The sequence below is a fragment of the Lolium perenne genome, chromosome 3, assembly GCF_019359855.2.
Source record: "Lolium perenne isolate Kyuss_39 chromosome 3, Kyuss_2.0, whole genome shotgun sequence".
NCBI classification, from domain to species: Eukaryota; Viridiplantae; Streptophyta; class Magnoliopsida; order Poales; family Poaceae; genus Lolium; species Lolium perenne.
Window position 1 is genome coordinate 6559723 of NC_067246.2, and position 21022 is coordinate 6580744.

At 45.2% G+C, this 21022-nt stretch overlaps 1 protein-coding gene and 2 pseudogenes across 1 annotated transcript; 1 reads left to right on the top strand and 2 right to left on the bottom strand.

The window, feature by feature from the left end:
* The first annotated feature begins 290 nt into the window (after window positions 1-290).
* LOC127325618 (uncharacterized) lies at window positions 291-5941 on the top strand (annotated as a pseudogene).
* A 668-nt stretch (window positions 5942-6609) lies between these two features.
* Window positions 6610-10426, bottom strand: LOC127325619 (uncharacterized; annotated as a pseudogene).
* A 385-nt stretch (window positions 10427-10811) lies between these two features.
* On the bottom strand, window positions 10812-13688 carry LOC127325557 (uncharacterized). The gene has a single exon (XM_051352349.2). It carries the CDS (start codon window positions 13652-13654, stop codon window positions 10934-10936), a length of 2721 nt encoding a protein of 906 aa, XP_051208309.1. The 5' UTR covers window positions 13655-13688; the 3' UTR covers window positions 10812-10933.
* Window positions 13689-21022: the final 7334 nt, after the last annotated feature.

Here is a 21022-nt window from a genome sequence, read left to right on the forward strand (position 1 = left end):
TCCACTGCGGGGCACCAACAGCGGCCCCACTAACGGTCAACTTAACGGGATTCCTCCCGTCCGAGCTCCTTGTGAGATTTCAGACAAGGACTTAGGGAAAACTGAGGAAAAACTAAATGGCTGGGGAAAACTGAGCACAACTAAGGATCCGAGGGCACGGAAATAGAAAACCCTAGTAATAATGCACAATAATATTGGGCTCAGCCTGGCAGCAAAAGGCCCAAACTCTTTGCCCAATTCGGATGATTCGTCTAGAATATCCTTTCTTGAATAGTCACCTCTCTTGGTAAAAAAAGGGGAGGAGAAGAAGGTTCCTCTGCCAGCACTGAAGGCAATGGCGGCGGAAGCGGAGGAGGAGGTCCGGCTGGAGGTGGAGGCGGTGGAGGCGATGTACGGAGAAGACTGCCGCGTGGTCTGCGACTTCCCTCCCCACCTCGTCGTCCACGTCCGCCCCAATACCGCCGACGACTCCTCGCAGCAGGTTCGCTTTCTCCCCACCCCCTCCACACCTAAATCGGCTTCATGGCATCCGGTCCTCACGATTGGTCCGTTCTGTTTTGCGATTAATGAGAGGGCTTGGGAGGTTGATCAATTGACAGGCCGCTGAGCGAGCGAGCGTAGAACTAGCCAGCTGTGGTCAGTGGTGGTGGCATTGCTGCTTCCGAACCCTAGCATTTAGTAGCTTGGGCCTTTTCCCTATTAGTTAAGGTAGCTCTCTATGGCTAGTTAGTGCTTGTTGCATTATTACGGATCAATTTCTATGATGCTACTTACCGAGTCAGGATGCCTCTCATCAATTGTTCGCATGTATGCCAGAACCCTTCTAATGCGTATGTATTAATAGGTATGCTTAATTTCTGAGTTGCTAGTTTTATTTGTGTGCAAATATCAAGAATTATGTTGTGTGTCATGATCGAAAGGCCCATGTTTTTATGTAGAAAACTGAATCCAGAGGGCTGATGTAAATATTAAGAGCCACTGTGGTCAGGTAGATGTGCTTTGTACTTTGGACCTTGTTTCCCTAAGTGCCAATTATCATCATGGTTCTAGTTATAGATGGACCTTTTTTTTTTTTTTTACTTTCTCTATGTAGTTGTATCACTGTGGAGTAGAACTTTTGCTGTTCTGTACAGCTCAAGTTAGACAGATATTTTATTTCAGGTTTTAGTTCACATGAAAAATTCTTGCCCATTCCCGTTAAACCATAACTTGTATTACTTTGATAACCTACAACCATCCATGCCTTGCATTTTACCTGTGCAGTGCTAAGCAAAGATATATGTAACTCAAACCAGAGAAAAACATACGCTTGTGTACTGTAGGAGTAAGTGCTTTATCAGTTTATATTGTTAATATTTTTGCATGTAATCCATCATTTTTTTATAAGCTGGCAATGTTGCAAGTACATAATAAACTACTTAATGATATTTGCTCTTAATCTATCCAGTAACAGTTAGTCTGAGCCAACAACCAGTAGTACCGCTGTAGTGGTAGATCCATGTTATAGGGACATTTGCAATATAGTTTGACATACAGTATACAATTAACTACAAGGCAGACCTACATGACTGCCACCTTGGTGCTGGGTATAGTGGTCGTGACGTAGAAGGGTTATTTTTGGGGAGGCTATAGTTGAGCCGGTCAAGAAAGGGGATTATATAGGTAGGCCTAGTGGGAGGAGTGTAAGTAGGGGAAATAAAGACGGAAGGGGGTGGGTGATGAAGGCAAAAGGAAGGGGCACAGAAAGTTGTGGCCCTGTTGATGAGAAATATATTTTCATCTTTGGGAGCAACACTCAAGTCACAAAAAGTCTACATCTGTCCTCATATGTAGAATTTTTTGGATTAAACTTCTTTGAAAGGATAGCCAGTAATTGTCAGCATATCCATGAACATGATTAAACACATTAGATAAATGCTGTTGAGTTTGCGTTTCCCATAAGCTTTGAAGTGTTGTTATTGTACAATTAGCATTACTTGGTTGCATTATATATTTTTGCGTCCGAAGGGATGGAGAATGTAATTTTCTTTTCTTGTTTTTTAAATGTTTGTAAAGTTCATTAATTATTTATCCGTGGCATCCAGTGCAATTTTCTTATTTGCCCAATATTACCCTAATTTTCTCTTTTGCTTCTAGGAGTTATGCATATTTATTAGTATGTTAATGGCCACTTTCTTGTTTTCAGTTTGTAGAACTTTCTTGGAATTAAAGCATCTTCCCAGGTATGGACCTGTATAGCTTACCACCTTTCGAGATTCTGATCTATCTCCATTCAATTTCTATTTACCTCTATTTCATAGAGAACTCTTGTTGTTGGGGAACATATGTTCAATTCAATCGGTGGACTTGGAAACATATCAACTTCAAATCTGCGTAGTTTATATTTCCATAATGTCTTTTAGAAACTGATTGACTATTACATTTTTGTTGATCGGCTACTTGAAGTTAAGTTGGTTAGTCACTTTTGAAATTATGCCATGTCTGTGCTAACTGCTTTTGTACACTGAACGCACATATTTTATTCATTTATGTTACTAGAGTTCTTCATGACATATATATATCTTTGCTGTTTTCGAACTGTTTCTTCTTGCAAATAAGGCCATCTGTTTACTGAAATGGCTCACTAATGAGTGTGCTGGAAGCAGTAAAGCCAGTAATGGTTCCATTGCATCATATTGAAGCAATGAGCTTGTGCTATCTAAGTTCAGAAGGTGGATGCAGTGTGAAGGATCAGCACTTCTTAGTGCAAACAAAATTTTCATTTCTGTTACTTGTTTTCTGGCTTAATTTTACATACTAACTGACTGAACCTTTGAAATTGCAAAGTTTCACAATAGGGCTGAACGCCTAGATGTTGATATCTAGCATGCTTCAAATTTTACATCATGGGTATCATGTTTCTGCTGCTACTCTTCTCCTAGAAATTAAGTCCCTAGCAAATCCATCTTATCCAGTATGGTTCATATCTGGTTATGTATTGCCTCAGTGCTTATGCATTACATTTTTATGGCATTTTACTTGCAGTATCCAAAAGAACCACCTCACGTTTGTGCTGTCGAAAGTAAGGGCCTTGATGAGAATAGACAGGCATATCTTATTAGCAGCATCCAGAACAAGGCAAAAGAGCTTTCCGACTACCCAATGCTTGTGACTCTATGTGAGGTATTCCTTGTCTTTTGACTTATGCACAGTAGAGACCACAGTTGTTCATGCCATAGTGTTCAAGATGATTTTGCATACTTGCACGTTAGTTGAAGAGTTGAAACATTCAATAGTTGCATGTGTTTTTGGTGTCCAATGTGCTATTAATCATAGTATTATACTTTGTCACTTGAGTAACATGCAGGCTGTCAAAATAATAATTGCTACTTTGCGAACTATGAAGTGTGCTGTCTTTAGGAAGTGGCAGATGAATTTGCAGTTCGAGGATAGCAAAACTTGCAGATTTTACTACTTAAATGACAGATGTAGCAAAAATGAAACCAGTGAGTCTGATAATATTTCTGTTTTTAACATGATCTAAGTAACTTCACGTGCAGGAAGCTGGAGAGATCCTCTCGAATATGAACCACCCAGCTGGCGATTGTCCACTGTGTCTATATCCTTTAGTCCCAGAGTATAATGATAGTTCTGCTTTGTCATTCATGAAGTTGATGTCATGCTACCACTGCTTCCACAGGTTGATTTCATTTCCTTCTCTACAAACACACGTACATATCTTGTTCTGTCTAGTGGTTGCTTAGTATTTTGCCACTGCAGTGACTGCATTATGAGATGGTGGGGATGGCTTCAAAATGACGATGACGATGCTGATTCTAAGAAGAATGATACGGTAAAATTTGGCCTTTTCTTTCTTTTGAAAAGCTCGTTCTTTTGCTGTACATATTCCCTGGAACAAGTATCATGCAGTTTAAATTAAAACTCCTAAAGTATCAGTTAGATTGGTGACTAATATTTGATTGCACATGAGTACTGAGTTGTTCATTCAGTTGTTTCTTACAGAAGGTCAATTGTGTGCAGTGTCTTATGAGTTCCATTAAGGTTCTGATTTGTGGTTAGAAATATGGGTACTTACACTCTGGTAGTATTATGTTACTACGCTCCTGGCAAGCTAGATCAGTCCTCTGACCAAATGTATGGACAATGAAGCCACCTTCTCAACCTTCTTCAATGATGAGCATATTAGTGTTCCTTTAGGACTCAAAAGGAACTTACTAATGTATTGCAGCACATTAAAATTATAAATGAACATATCGATCAGCAGCGATGGAAGTTCTTAAGCTGCTCACTACGCAGTTAATCTATCTTACTTGTGCATATAATATGCTGTTGGTACACGGATTAGCAGGGAATGCTTGACATATATGTACCTTTATGCTGTTTCCAGTAATGCTATCATTTTTAGCATCTCTAGATTTCATTTACTATTATTTAAACATGTTGAAACTGTTTCAGAAGTCATTGTCAACCTTCTCCCTACAAAGGGAGGTGAACTTGAACGCTGGCTGATTTGTGTCTGGAAAATATGTATACTTTATGTTCGAATTGATGCTGTTGCAATCAAGTCGGCGATATTATTATTTTAAAGTCACAATTGCAGTCCGCATTTCCAACAGTTGTCTTACATTCCTGATCCTTATTTATTGATGAAGATGTTAAATGGCATCACTTCAAGGCACCAATTATTGACAATGTAATTTTGTACAGCCATGTTAAAATTTTATGCATTGGCTATATATGTCACTCATGGGCTATCTTGTCTGTTGCTACATGTTATTGATTCTTCTGAAGGATTAGATTTGTCCAGCTCAGACAGGATAAATCATCACAACGGATTTTGCCCAGTTTGCCGTAAAGTGTTTGGAAGGATATCGAGCATGTTCGTGATCTATTGAATGCAAACACTACTCAACAAATGGTATGTATTGGATGTGATTCAAGTACAAGTGAAACATCTTAACATTTCCATGCATCATCAGTTATTCATCAGAGATCAAAATCCCTTGACATCCAATCATATTTGCATCCTTGCATGGAATTATCTTACAGTTTATAAACTAATCATATGTACTCATAGCTAATTTAGTTGCGAAACTTCTTACAGTTACCCTTGTATGATTGTCAATCCATTCATGTATTTCAAATATTCGACCCTCTAGAGATATGCTACTCCCAATGGAATCCATTAAGATTGTTTCTTTCCATCCATTCACCTGTAGGCGTCTTTAACAGTTGACCTGTGGGAAGATGATAAAGAATTGCTCCATTCCGAGGCAGAGAAGAAGAGGAGAGAAAATTTTGGGTCATTGTTTAATCTGCAACAAGAACGGAATGGTTTAATTGAACCGAAGAAAGACCTTGCCATACAGCCTGGAATGTATGTTTCTCTTCCACCTAGTGAGCCAACCACAAGTGCAGGAGACGGCGCCAATTCTTGTGAAGCAACGACAACTTCAACTTCAGAAACAGATTCACGCAGCATGGCAAACAACGCCGATGGCAGCAAGAAGCAAAACAGTTCAGGCCCTCGAAGGAGAAACCGAGCTTCCGCTCCCAGAAGACAACCCCAGGGTCAAGCTGGTGGGCAACAGGGTCAGAGAGATCAAGCTGCTGGGCAACAGGGTCAGAGAGATCAAGCTGCTGGGCAACAGGGGCAGAGAGATCAAGCTGCTGGGCAACAGTGGCAGAGAGGTCAACCTGCTAGGGAACAGAGGCAGAGAGGTCAACCTGCTAGGGAACAGTGGCAGAAGAAGGATGCAGACACTTCACACCAATAACCTTTTTTTCAGCTCTGTTTTTTCAGGCCATGTATATTGATGGAGTACTGCGGTCACAGCAAACGGGTACCAACTCATAAGAAAGCAGAGTGAACGATACTGGACTTCATGTCACTGCGTAAGAATGCTACATTCCATTTTTACTATGCAGACGTGTTTGACAACCTGTTTGCCTAACCCATGGGGCACCAATTATCTATATCCATGCCGGGCTGTATGAGCTTAATAGAAAGTACCTGTCATGGTTTAATCAGTATATACCAGGGTCCTCTTTTGAACATGGGACTTCTCTTGGTCTGTGATAGAGTTTACATGTTTCTTGTGAAATGCCTGTCCAATTCCAATCGGCCGTTTGTTTCACTCATATCCACTCAACTGACTAAGATCATTCCTGTTCATAAGAAACTTCTGAACCGCAAGAAACTGGTTTCCTTTTGCTTCAAGAAAATTGTGGTATCTATACTGGACGCTCCATCCTGGTGAGTCGGTTTTTAGCTCATTTCCTTGTATTTGTTGGGTCTTTTCCTCTTCTCTCTGCGCTCATCCACAACTTGACCACCTTTTTGGTTCACGCATGAATATTCAGTTCATGGAATCTCAAATGGTCAACACAAAATTAACCGGTGCTAGGAAATCAGAATTGTCGGGGTTAATCATGATACACAAGTACAAACAAATAATGGTTACATCCCTCAGGCAAAGTTCATTTGCAAGTTTAGTCCCAAAATGCACATAGTAGTACAGGCTGCTAGATGTTTCATCTTTATTTTTTTATAAAGCATGAGTAGATTGATTCCGGTGTCAGACTGACATTGTTAACTTAACGCGACACTTAACTTGCAGTTGCCTTCCTGCTTATCCTGCCACAAGTAACGACTAGAAACACCTAAGCTTCGCCATATAGCTTGTCCACAACGGAGAAATAAGCATTCCTCCACGCCCTCTTGAACAACAGAGCACAGAAGACGGCCCATTGTCCAGCCACAAACCCTGACGTGAGCCCAAAGTAGAACAACACTGCTGGGTCATAAACATCAACACTTGTGTGCTGACTGCCATGTTCTATCACATAGTTACTCGAGCACTTCCTTGGAAGAGGAGGCCCGCAAAGACCAATGTTGCCACTGAACATGGATGGGTTCTCACTGTAGAGCGTGTCAAGCTGGCGCCCATTCGGAACTCGCCCGGTGAGACAGTTATATGACAGGTCCAAGGAGCTTAGATAGGTCAAGTCTGATAAGCTCGGTGGGATTTCACCGGAAAGATTATTCCTGGAGAGGTCGAGCGATTCCAGTGATTTTATGTCTCCAATCTTCACGGGAATGTTTCTGCTCAGGCGATTCCATGATAAGTTCAGATTCCCCAATCCGTAGAGACAAGATATCTCGTCTGGAATTCCGCCGGTTAAGTGGTTGAGTGATAGGTCGATGTAGAGCACCTCGAAGATTCCAGCACCATACTCAAGTCCTTGACACTTCATCGTCACGGTCCAAATTTCTCTAAATTTACCTTCACGTCCCGTGTACCACACAAACATGTCCAGTCCGGGTTTGCTTGAGCATTTCTGGGTCATTGCTGTTAAGTTCGACAGAGACAGGGGTATAGCTCCAGATATATGATTTCCCGCTAAATTCAAATGACAAAGGAGGTTCAAATTTATGATGGTCACGGGAATATCTCCATAGAACATGTTGTGACTTAGCCGCAGAACTTGCAGGAACACCAGGTCTCCAATCCACAACGGCAATGCTCCATAGAAGTTGTTCCATGAAAGATCCTGAAAAACCAAACTCGGGTAGGTTCGGAGGGATGATGGGAACTCGCCAGAGAAGTTGTTGTTGCCTAAGGAAGGAAGATCATGTTTGGCATGCGAGAACAATGAGGAAGTTGCCCCTCCATAAAATTATTGGATAAATCCAAGACAATTAGGATCTCCAACTCACAGATAGATTCAGGAATATGGCCAGTGAAGTTATTGGAGCAGAAAATCAGTGCTAGTAACTCTCGAGCTCGGTACTTGGGTGGTAGAGGTCCTGATAAGGAATTATGAGACAAATCGATGTGCTTTAAGCTTTCCAGAGAAACGAAATAGTCCTCTGTAATCAAACCGTGTAGGCTATTGTTGCTCATGTCGAGGATGGTTAGATTACTGAATGCACTGATCTTCGATGGCACTTGTACAGTAAGATGGTTGTTAGAAAGAACAAGATCCTTCAAATGTGTGCAGTTCCCTACACCAGGTGGTATAGTTCCATCGAGGTGGTTGTTTGAGAGGTCAAGGTGCACTAACCTGGTGCAATTCCCAATTCCTTGCGGTATAGCTCCAGCAAGGTGGTTGTCAAAAAGGCAAGGTTCCTTAATTAGTGCAATTCCGAATCCCTTGCGGTATATGATACGGGCTGAGCCCGTGTGGGTTGCCCGATCTCACGAATTGACCCGAGTGAGTGTGATTGCGGAGGGGGATTCGCGGGGAGGTGGATGAACGCGAAGAACACGATACAAACACAGGCACATAAATCGGTTATCCTCGTTGGCCCGAACCACCAACTCGATAGAATTGCAAGACAAAGACCAAACGGTAGAATCTCTTGCAAAAGATCGACAAATCCAAATAGAATTCCCAAAGAGTAAAAGACCAATTAAGAATAGAGTTGCAAAGCAAGAGATTCTCAATCGATAGAATTACTAGAATGGAAAAAGATCCGGATAAGGAGGGATACAATAGATGGGTAATCTAAGGTGGGGGTTTCCCAAATTCACAAAGGGATAATAGAGGCATAAGCCAATTCATCTAAACATCATCTCTCCCTCATGAAGGTGGGGGTACGTGCCTATTTATAGGTAGGGGGCCGAAGGGGTAAGTTACAAGCTGAAAACAGGCAGTTGCGTGCTGAAACGCGTATAGGCGGAAGTTCCGGTCTCTCGGGGAGGAAGTTCCGGTCGGGGCGGAAGTTCCGGCTGGATTCCTTCAGCGTGAGCATCTAGGCGGAAGTTCCGGTCCTAAGGGGCGGAAATTCCGGCTGGATTCCTTCAGCGTGAGCATCTTCATTCTTGGATGGTATTTGGGCGGAAGTTCCGGCGGTGACGGGCGGAAGTTCCGGCCTGGAGCGTCCAGCGCCTCTTTCTCCTTCTCTTCCATGCTTCCGTGACATCGGCCTTGCGTCCTCGGGTCTTCATGGCATCCTCTCTTCCCTCCGTACTTGTCATCGAGTTTCTATCATCAAGATATGACGGAGTATGAAGTAGTATATCGTTCCACATAGGCGATTCGAGGCACGCGTGAAGGAGAAGATTCACCTTTGCGTGCCGTCTTGGCGATGAAGCACATGATGCGGTGAAGACCGAAGGTCGGGCTGCATCAGTATAGCTCCAGTAAGATGGTTGTCAGAGAGGTCAAGGCTCCTTATTTTTTCGAAATGGGGGCGCCGTACCCCAGCCTCTGCATCAAAATGATGCATATGGCTGCTTTATTTCCAATCAAGGTTCCTTATATTAGTCCAATATTCCCCTATCTCTGCTGGTATAGCCCCAGTAATGTTGTTGTTAGAAAGGGAGAGGCTAGATAAGCTGGTTAAGTGCCTCATCCTGTTTGGCAGTCTTCCACTCATAAAATTGTCACTCATTCTCAACTCCATCAATTTGTTTGATGTACACGATGGCAAATTCTCTAAGAACTCTGTTATGTTTCTGGAGGAAAGGCTCGTGTCAAGCCACACCAGTTCCAACTCACAAAGATTCTTCAAATCTACTGCCATCGTGGCCGCGTTACCATTATCCGAAAAATCTAATACTTGTAGTGTCTTCATACTTGCTAGTTCATCAGGAAATGGACCATGTAGATAGGTGTTGTAAAGACCGAGGTGCCGTATGCTTGTGGCGTTCCAAAACCAACATGTTGCAACAGGATGATCAAAGTAGTTTCCGGAGAGCTCAAGGTAGTGAAGATTTGTGAGGTTTAGGTGTGTGAGCGAGTGGTTTGCACCTGGAAGCGAGCAACCGGGAAGGTAGAGGGCCTCCAGAGATGGAATCATGTTCATCACAACAGGCCAATCGTCGTCTATCTTGTTGAGATTCACCGAACTCATGTCAAGATGCACAAGCAGAGGCAGACGGGTTAACCACGAGATGTCTGTGGAGTAAACGCTAGCCATGGTGGTGGTGTCAGAAGAATCCGGAGAAGAGGAGAGGGAGAGGTATTCCAGCTTGGAGAGGTTTCCGAGCTGAGGAGGTAGGGACCAGAGAAGGGCATGCCGGTGAGATCAAGGTGCCTCAAGTTGTTGAGAGAACCCAAGAACTCTGGGACACGCCCATCAGCTGCCTGCTGCCCCCTGCAGGAACGTGTAGAGCAAGGAAGGGCTTATCTGGCCGAGCAAATATGTATGGCTAAGATCAAGCTCGACGACATGGCCGGTCACGTTGCTGCAGGCGACGCCTGTCCACCGGCAGCAATCGTGGAGGAGCACCTCCTCTTGCGATGACGCGAGGACGTCGTAGGTGTCGTTGATGCCTTGCTTGAAGGCTAGCAACGGTTCCCTCTCGGCTGGCAAGCAGGCGGCCGGGTGGAGCTGCACCGTGTCGGCGGCGACGAGGAAGAGGACGGCGGTGGCAATTAGGAGGACCAAGGCGATCTGAGCAACCGAGCGACACATTGAGACCGATGGGTGCTCTGTCACAGCCTAATACTCTGCTATATCATCGCCCTACCCGTTAAGATCCTCGTTTGCAGCAACATGTTTTGAGCCCCAGTTCTTGCTCACAAGGTTGCGCGATGTGAGCAAGAGAGCCTGGGCACAAGCAGGCTCTGGCGACGCGTGCAGCCTGCGGATATAGATCGGTCGCGTGGTGGGTGCGCCGCTCTCGAGCTGCCGTGCATTCTCCTCTACTTGCTGGGCTTTCAGCTCGTTTTTGTCTACCGTTACAACACATTCAGTTCCAGATTGCGAAACATCAACAAGGAAGGGAACATAGCAGAGAGCCAAAACGGCTGGGGTTGACATGGCCCACGACTACAGACCAATAACAGTCACATACATACATAAAAAAGTTCGTATTACACAAATACTTATACAAGCTACTAAATACCTTTATGCATTCATATACTTCAATAGTAGAATGATACCAGCACCAGGTCGGCCTTATTTGATTTGGCACACCAGTTAACTTGCAGTTGCCTTACTGCTTATCCTTCCCCAAGTAACAACGGAGAACACATACACATTTTCATATAGCTTATCGAAGAGGCGGAAATAAGCATTCCTCCAAGATCTTTTAAACAGTAGAGCACAGAAAACAACCCAGAGTCCCGCCAAAAAGCCAGCTGTTAGCCCAAAGTAGAAGAACAACACTGGATCATAACCATTTTCACTTCCCTGATGCTGATTACCATGCTCAGGCGCATCGTTGCCTGGGCAACTCTTTTCAAGAGGAGGCCCGCAAAGACCGCTATTGCCACTGTACATGAACGGGTTCTCATTGTAGAGGGTGTCAAGTTGACCTCCTGTCGGAATTCTTCCCGCAAGACTGTTGTATGACAAGTCCAAGGAGCTTAGATACGTCAAATCTGACAAGCTTGATGGGGTTTCACCGGAAAGGTTGTTCCTTGAGAGGTCCAGCGATTCTAGTGATTTCATAGACCCAATCTTCATAGAAATTTTCCCGCTCAGGAGATTCCTCGATAGATTCAAATTCAACAATCCATTAAGAGAACCTATCTCATTTGGAATTTCACTAGTTAAGCGGTTGAGTGACAAGTCAATGCTGACCATCTCGTTAAATGCAGATGTGCCATATTTAAGCTCCTGCTGCTTCATCACCACAGATAAAATATCCTTCCCTTTTTCCTCTCCTAACCAACTAGACCATCTCGGCGGATGGTCTAGGGTCATTGCTGTTAATTTGGACAAGGACAATGGAATTGATCCTGATATATTGTTGCTCGCTAAACTGAAGTATTGAAGTAGTTTAAGATTTGTGATGTTGACTGGAATATCCCCGTAAAACATGTTATGGTTTAGCTGCAGGAATCGCAAGTTCACCAATTCTCCAATCCACGCAGGTAACATTCCGTAGAACTTGTTCACCCCAAGATCAAGGAAAATCAGAAAATAGCTGGCCTTGAGCCAAGATGGAAAATTTCCGGAGAAGTTATTGTTACTTAAGAGTAGAAATGCAATGCTCATTGCAGAACAACGCGGGAATTCTCCCTCAAAATGGTTATTGGATAAATCCAATAAATTAAAGCGTTTCGATTCACATATAGCCTTAGGAACATGACCAGTAAGGTAATTGGAGGACAGACTTAGTTGTGTAAGATTTGGACCTCCAAAATCTAATGGCAAAGGTCCTGACAAGGAGTTCATAGAGATGGCCAGTTCGGTGAGGCTTCTTGGTAACATTGGTATCTGGCCAGTTAGTTGGTTCAAACTGAGTTGTAGCGTGTCCAAACTAGTAAGTTTCCTTAACCCAGATGGTATGGCTCCAGTAATGCTGTTATTAGAAAGTTCAAGATATCTTAAGCTGGTCAAGTGCCCCACCATATCTGGCAATGTTCCTGTCATGTTGTTGTCAGACGAACTCAGGAAGAACAATTTGCTCGACGAACATTGTGGCAGCTTCCTTACAAATTCTGTTATGTTCCCAAGCGCGAGGCCACCATCAAGCCATAGGGTTTCTAGATCACAGAGATTTTTCAAGTCTACCGTCATTGTGGCAGAATTACCATTATCGTTGAACGCTAGGTGTTGGAGGGTTGTCATACCTCCTAGCGCATCAGGGAATGGGCCATAGAGATAGGTTGAAACTAGTGCTAGGTCCTTGATGCATTTTAAGTTCCAAAACCAGCAGGTTTCAATTGGATGGCCCAAATAGTTTCTGGAGAGATCAAGGTTCTCAAGTTTTGTGAGGTTTAGGTGTGTGAGCGTCTGGTTTGCATTTGGAAGTGAGCAGTTGATAAGAATAAGGGCCTTTAGAGTTGGAATTGTGTTTGCCACAAGGAACACATCGACAGCGCTGAGATTTATGTCACTCAAATCAACATATTCCAGGAAATGCAGATGAGTTAACCATGAGATATCCGCTGTGTGTATATTTTCCATGAAACCGAGGCCAAGGTGTCGCAAGTTTGAAAGGTTTCCGAGCTGAGGCGGCAGTATACCGGACAAGAGCGTGCTGGAGAGGTCAAGGTAGTCCAACTTTGAAAGGTTGGCAAGCTGAGGCGGCAGTATACCGGACAAGAGCGTGCTGGAGAGGTCAAGGTAGTCCAACTTTGAAAGGTTGGCAAGCTGAGGAGGCACTCTACCAGAGAATGATGTGTAGGAGAGATCGAGATGTCTCAAGTTGTGTAAAGAAAACAAGAATTCAGGGAAAACATGACCACTAGGGCCATGCAGGTATGTCGAACTGAGATCCAGGTAGTCCAGCTTTGAAAGGTTGGCAAGCTGAGGAGGCACTCTACCAGAGAATGGTGTGTAGGAGAGATCGAGATGTCTCAAGTTGTGTAAAGAACACAGGAATTCAGGGAAAACATGACCACTTGGGCCATGATGCAGGTATGTCATACGGAGATCCAGGTACTCGAGATGCTGGAGAGAAAGCAAGGAAGGACTTATCTGGCCGACCAAACCCGTTTCACCAAGGTCGAGCTCGGTCACATGGCCGGTTTCGTTGCTGCAGGTGACGCCTGTCCAGCGTTGGCAGCAGTCATGGTGCCGTTTTTGCCACGAGGCCAGGACGTCGTCGGTGTCGTTGATGCCTTGTTTGAAGGCCAGCAACGCGTCCCTCTCGTGCGGCCAGCAGCTCGCATGGGCAACGACGAAGAAGCCGCAGGACACGGCGGCAATGGCAAGGAGCAAGACGAGCCTGGCGATTGAGCGATGCATAGCGGACGAGCAGCGCTGTATAGCTACGTACAGGGTTCAGTGTTTGTCTGTTCCGAACGGGCGCGCGGTTCTTTCTCTTATAATTTGCGGCCAGCGTGACCGACTGTTCCGAGGGTGGAGTCGTCGTTCAAACAAAAATTAAATTGCTACGATCCGAGAGAGATGCCCACTGCGTGGAGGCCGTGAGTCGTCTCGTCGCATCTATTGTCTCATTGTCTGCGGTGACTCACACATTAAGACTACCTGATTACGAAGGATGCAGCTGGCTACAAATGGTGATCACACATGCAGCCATCATCCATAGATCGGTGCGGAGAACGATCAACTTAAATAGGGTGGACCGGGTCGGACACGGCTAGTGATGAACTAATGATGCATATGTTCGCCTACAATTATATCCCAAATTCTTCCGGGCGGGCGCGTGCCAGACTGACCCGCCGGGCGCACGCTGTCGCTGCCGCACGATTTGCTCGCTCGCGCTATTCCACATCCAGGTGGCCCACGTATTAATCCGCAAAAAAGTCCGATGGCGTCTGCAGCACGCGCACGAGTCCGATGGCGGCGCTGATTTCTCCGTGCGCCGCCCCGCATCTCCGGCTGCTAACCGAGCTCTCCCCTGCCGCCATCCTCTACGAGCCTGCGTCGGCCGTGGATTTTTCCGCCGCTGGACCCACGACCACGAGCTTAAGCGCCGGCGACCGCCAGGGGTCGCCGTCTCCGCGCCTCCACTAACTCTCCCTCCTGGCCGTCGGGGGAATCCAGCGCGCGCCGTCCCTACTCTACCTCTTCGCCGTCGAACCGCCCTACCTCTCCTGGCTCGCCGTCAGTGGGCTCCAGCGTGCGCCGCCAAGACCGTGCAACAACACAAACGCCATTGAGGCCTGGGCCTGGCACCACGACCGTTCCGGGATGTCGAGGCCCCCTTGCCACGACGTCATTGGGAGGCACCGACGGAGCAACTTTCAAACCCCGACGGAGCAACTTTGATGGTTGTGGCACATTCTTGTTTTCCGAGAGAGCAACTTTGGTGCATTACGGTGCAACTCGTGTTCGACAACGTCTAACATGGCACCTTGATGTTCGACGACACAATTTTGGTGTCCGATGACACAACTTTTGGTTTCAGAAAGTGCAACTTTGATTGGTTTCAGAAAGTGCAACTTTGATGCTCAACAAAGCAAATTTGGTGCTGACCTGTAATTTTGGTGCCCGACAACATAACTTATTGCTAGACAGGGCAATTTTTTTAAAAAAAATTACCACTATTCAACATACTGATAGGCAAGAAAAATAGCTGCCCAAAAATGGTAGTACAATATTACAACAATAAGAATTCAGACTCATAAGTCATATAGTGCAGAAAAATAACTGCCCAAAAACGGTAGTACAATATTACAACAATATTCCAAACCAATTTAATATACAACAGTAGAAAGAGCAACAAACTGGTAAATATTCTAAAATTTGCATGAAACTCTGGCTTCACCATGCTAATAATAAGACCAATGGTTCTTCTTATAACAACAACTTCCTTTGTGCATCATCATGTCCATGAATCCCTTTTATATCGATAGGTTGAAGTAAATATTCGAAGATGGCAGTGGCAGGAAAGACTGACGGTGGATTTGTTTAGTACTGCCCGTCTTATTTACCTTAGTTGCTTCTACCTCCCTAGCTTGAATGTCATGAAAGCAAACTCAGCTTTAGATCATTTTGCAACATGAAAAATATAGTGCATGTAACTGGATTGGGAACAATCATAAGGAACTGAAACAAAAATCTAAAATAAAAGGGATAACAACCAGCATGACAGTCTATTTATTATTTGTTTTCCTGCAAGCAAAAAAAGCAAAGTACCCTGCTATCATTTGAAGGGATTAGCTATCTATCTGAGATTTGCAATTCAAGCCGAAAGCTAACCTCTTCTTTAGAAACAATAAGCCTTCAATATATGGACACTATTGATTGCCAGTAAGGCAGATCGCTTAAGCAACCATGATACTGCTATAAATGTACGTAGTAACAGTCAACATAGCGAAAGAAAGAAACTCATTCGTGTGATTAAAGGGAGATATATTCAAAGTTCGTAAGGTAGCCAACAACGTAGAACTGGTACTTATATTGTAGAAATATCATTTCTACCATGTCATAATACTTTAGGTCTGCTTTAGTCTACCCATTTGCCTAGTATGGCCCACCTTACCATATCATCAGTATATCATAGGTAACAACTTCAAAGCATACTCAACCACAAGTTTCGCCAATCCATAGCTAGGACTCAGTGAAAGCATAGCTGTAAGAGCATCTCCAGCCGTTGGGGCTCCCCAGGCCGAAATTCGGCGATATTTAGCACCGGATGGATGTAATTTTTGGCCTGGGGAGGCCCATTTTCCCAGCGGCGAGCCCAGGATGGATGAAATTTTTAGATAAATAACGATGAATTCGGACAAAACAAGGCGAAATTCGTTCAAACATAAGCGAAATTTAAAGATATTTAACATATGTAGGCGAGTTCGTACAAATATTTGAAATCGGCCAGATGGAAACATAAACTAACTACATGTCGTCGTCGCTCGAGTTCCCGGCGTCCTCGGGCGGCGGCGGCGCCGGCAGCATTCCCAGGGGGGAGTTGCCGGCCTCGATGTGCGCGAGCACACGGGCGAGCGTGCGGCCCGGCGCACCCCACCAGAGGCGGCGGCCGGCGGCGTTGTTACGCGCTGGAGGAGGGGGGACCGTCGTACGCTGCGAGTTCCCGTTCGTGCCGGAGACAGAAGAACTCGTTCCAGGCGTCGTAGTTGTCGGCGAGGTACCGCTCCTCCGCGCGCTGCTCACTAGTGGAAAACAGGTCTTCCGTGGGAGCCTTTTGTCGCGGGTGCGCCTGCACCCGCGACAAATGGCCTGGCCACGTCGCCCCGAAACCATGTGGAGCGCGCAGAGGCTTTTGTCGCGGCCTTTTGTCGCGGGCCGTATTACGACCCGCGACAAAAGGGGTAGGAGCGACGTGGCCACCCCTTTTGTCGCGGGTCGTAATACGGCCCGCGACAAAATGTCCCCCCTACATATATATAGAAGCAGCCAGCCACCCCCCCACCTCATTTTTTCCTTGGTGGTGAAGGTGGAGGTGTATGCTAGCTCATTTTTTCTACATGTGCACAAGAGGTGTTTGATGGAATGCTTGTGAGAGGGATGCCACTTGGTTTTATTTGATAAGATTTCTCCTCTTTTTGATCCTAAAAGGTTAGCAACTATTTTCTCGACTATATATATATGCATAGTCCGTACAATACTAATTTTAGCAAGGTGATTGCATCTGATACATATATAATTGTACTTATGATGCAGATGAGTCATCCATGGATGTACGGTAACCGATGTGCTCCCGCTTTCAGAGAGGGCGTGAATTCTTTCCTGCTTGTGGCCGAGGCCAACAAGTCGAAGCAAGGTTTTATGTGCTGTCCATGTCTAAAATGTAAGAACGAGAAGGATTACTCTTGCTCAAGAGATATTAAGAGCCACCTGCTTCGGTTTGGGTTCATGTCCAGCTATAATGTTTGGACCAAGCACGGAGAAGAAGGGGTTATGATGGAAGACGGCGATGAGGAAGAAGATAATGATGAGAAGTACCGATCTATGTTCTCTGAATGCTTTGATACCGCAATGGACGACAATGAAGAAGAAGGAGGTGAAGAACAGGCATCAGATGATCCTGTTGATGATGATCTTCGTCGGGCCATTTCTGATGCAAGAAGAGACTGTGGCACGGATAAGGAGAGGTTGCAGTTCGACAAGATGTTAGAGGACCACCACAAATTGTTGTACCCAGGTTGTGAAGATGGGCACGTAAAGCTGGGTAGCATATTGGAATTGCTGAAATGGAAGGCAGAGGTCGGTGTGACCGACTCGGGATTTCAGAAATTGATGATAATATTAAAGAAGCTGTTTCCAAGAAATAATGAATTGCCCGTCAAGACATATGAAGCAAAGAAGCTTGTCTGCCCTCTAGGATTAGATGTGCGTAAGATACATGCATGCATTAATGATCGTATCCTCTACCGCGGTGAGAAGTACGAGAATTTGAATAAATGCCCGATATGTGGTGCATTGCGGTATAAGATCAGAAAAGATGACCCTGGTGATGTTGAGGGCGAGCCACCCAGGAAGAGGGTTCCTGCGAAGGTGATGTGGTATGCTCCAATAATACCAAGGTTGAAACGTTTGTTCAGAAACAAAGAGCATGCCAAGTTGTTGCGATGGCACATGGAAGAACGTAAGAAAGACGCGATGTTGAGGCACCCCGCTGATGGTCGGCAGTGGAGAAACATCGGGAGAGAGTTTCCGGATTTTGCAGGTGAGGCAAGGAACTTATACTTTGGTCTAAGTACAGATGGCATGAATCCTTTTGGGGAGCAGAGCTGCAACACAAAGACCTGGCCCGTGACTCTATGTATCTACAACCTTCCTCCTTGGTTGTGCATGAAGCGGAAGTTCATTATGATGCCGGTGCTTATCCAAGGCCCAAAGCAACCGGCAACGACATTGATGTGTACCTAAGGCCATTAGTCGATGAACTTTTGGAGTTGTGGGCCAAACCAGGTGTACGTGTGTGGGATGAGCACACGGAGCAAGAATTTGACCTACGAGCGTTGCTATTCGTAACCATCAATGATTGGCCTGCTCTCAGTAACATGTCAGGACAGACGACCAAATGATACAATGCATGCACACACCGTTTAGATGAGACCGAAAGTAAATATTTGGGAAAAAGCGTAAAAGTTGTGTACCCGTTCAATCGTCGTTTCCTTCCGCGCAAGCATCCCTTAAGGAAAAAGGCAAGCATTTCGATGGCGAGGCGACCGCCGTCCGAAGCCTGTCCCCCGTAGTGGTGCTGATATATTTGACATGGTCAAGGATTTAAATGTTATCTTTGGAAAGGGTCCAGGCAGTCGACCTGTTCTGAAAGACGATGACGGACACGCGCCCATGTGGAAGAAGAAATCTATTTTCTGGGAGCTAGAATATTGGAAAGTCCTGAAGTCCGCTCTGCAATCGACGTGATGCACCTGACCAAGAATCTTTGTGTGAATATTCTAGGTTTTCTCGGGCGTGTATGGAAAGACAAAAGATACAACAGAAGCACGGGAGGACCAGGAACTTCATAAAGGACGAAACGGCAATCATCCAGGGCAGTTTGTAGGGCCTGCCACTATGCTCTTACCAAACAAGAGAAGGAGATCTTTTTGAAGCCCTATTCAAAGATCAAGGTTCCGTCTGGTTTCTCGTCGAATATAAAGGGGATAGTAAATATGAAGGAGAAAAAATTCCAGAACCTGAAGTCCCATGACTGTCACGTGCTTATGACACAATTGCTTCCGATTGCATTGAGGGGACTTCTACCATAAAATGTTGGACTAGCCATTGTGAAGATATGTGCATTCCCGAACGCAATTTCGAAGGTAATGGATCCAAACTTTGTCGGGATTACGTGAAGATGTGGTCCAATGTCTTGTCGGCTTCGAGTTGTTGTTCCCACCATCCTTCTTCAATATTATGACGCACCTCCTCGTTCACCTAGTTGAAGAGATTAGAATTCTCGGTCCCGTATTTCTACACAATATGTTCCCCTTCGAGAGGTTCATGGGAGTCTTAAAGAAATATGTTCATAACCGAGCTAGGCCGGAAGGAAGTATCTCAAAGGGCTACGGAACCGAGGAGGTCATTGAGTTTTGTGTTGACTTTCTTCCTGACCTTAAGCCGATTGGTGTTCCTGAATCTCGGTATGAGGGGAGGCTGACTGGAAAAGGCACACTAGGAAGGAAAGCAACGGTGTGGAGGGACAAGATTTCTTTCAATCAAGCACACTACACAGTTCTATACAATTCCAGCTTGGTGGCTCCGTACATCGAGAAACATAAGAATGTTTTACGAGAAATAAACCCGGGCCAGCCCGAGTCCTTGATTACACGTCAACACATGAATACCTTCGGCAGTTGGTTGCAAAGACATCTCATTAATGACCCATCTGCGGTGGAGCAGCTGTACTTGTTGGCCAGGTTACCATCTTCAAACATATGTACATTCCAAGGGTACGAGATAAATGGGAATACATTTTACACGATCGACCAAGATAAAAAGAGCACCAACCAAAACAGCGGTGTCCGCTTCGATGCAACAGACGAGAATGGGCAGACCACCACATATTATGGATACATAGAGGAGATATGGGAACTTGACTATGGTCCCACTTTTAAGGTCCCTTTGTTTCGGTGCAAATGGGTGAAGCTCAGCGCTATACATATTGACGATAAGTACGGTATGATAACAAGTGGATCCCAACAATCTTGCGTGCACTGGACGAGCCTTTTGTCCTAGCCAGCGAGGTGGCTCAAGTTTTCTACGTGAAGGACATGTCTAGCAAATCAAGAAAAAGAAATCAACAAAAGAATACATCAACCGAGGAGCCAAAGCGCCACATAGTTCTTTCGGGGAAAAGAAACATCGTGGGAGTGGATGACAAGACAGACATGTCAGAAGATTATAATAAGTTTAAAGAAATTCCGCCCTTCACGGTGAAAATTGACCCAAGCATCTTGCTAAATGATGAAGATTCTCCATGGCTACGGCGTAGAAGATCACAACACTAGATGGCGATGTAATAATGTATTCTTCATATATAGTTCCCAAGACAATCTCTACATTTATGTAATAATGAGAACCCTTTCCCCAACACTGTTAGAGGAGACGGAGTCTTTCACGGGCTTGCATGGAAATTTTTCCGAGGAGCAGCTTCCGAAGATGCCGTAGGGCGTGTGCACCAACGACATCTTCGAGAAGCTGCGCCACGGGAGATTTCCCAACCCTTTCCTTCATCCATGGGAATGAAACTGTGCTTGGCTTGTTGATCTGCTTGGCAAGGCGTATCGATGCTTTTTTTATAGGCACGGCACCGCTTCTACTTTGTCTTATTCCTTCGACAAAGCCGTCGTGCGCTACATGCTTTATCTCATCGAGCAGTGCGTCCACCCACGCGTCCTTATCCTGCCGACACCTTTAGTCGCGGTTGCAGCCACCAACCGTGACAAAAGGTTACCGACACATCCTTATCCTGCCGACAGCTTTAGTCGCGGTTGCAGCCACCAACCGTGACAAAAGGTTACCGACACATCCTTATTATCCTGCCGACAGCTTTAGTCGCGGTTGCAGCCACCAACCGTGACAAAAGGCCCTCCTAGATAAGCCTCCCCCAGTCTTTTGTCGCGGTTTGAGCCTCCACCCGGGATGAAAGTTTCGCGCGCCACTTCGTTCCCGCCTATTTTCTTCCCGCATTCCCGCCATTTTTCCACTATATATATGTAGGCTTGGACTCATATC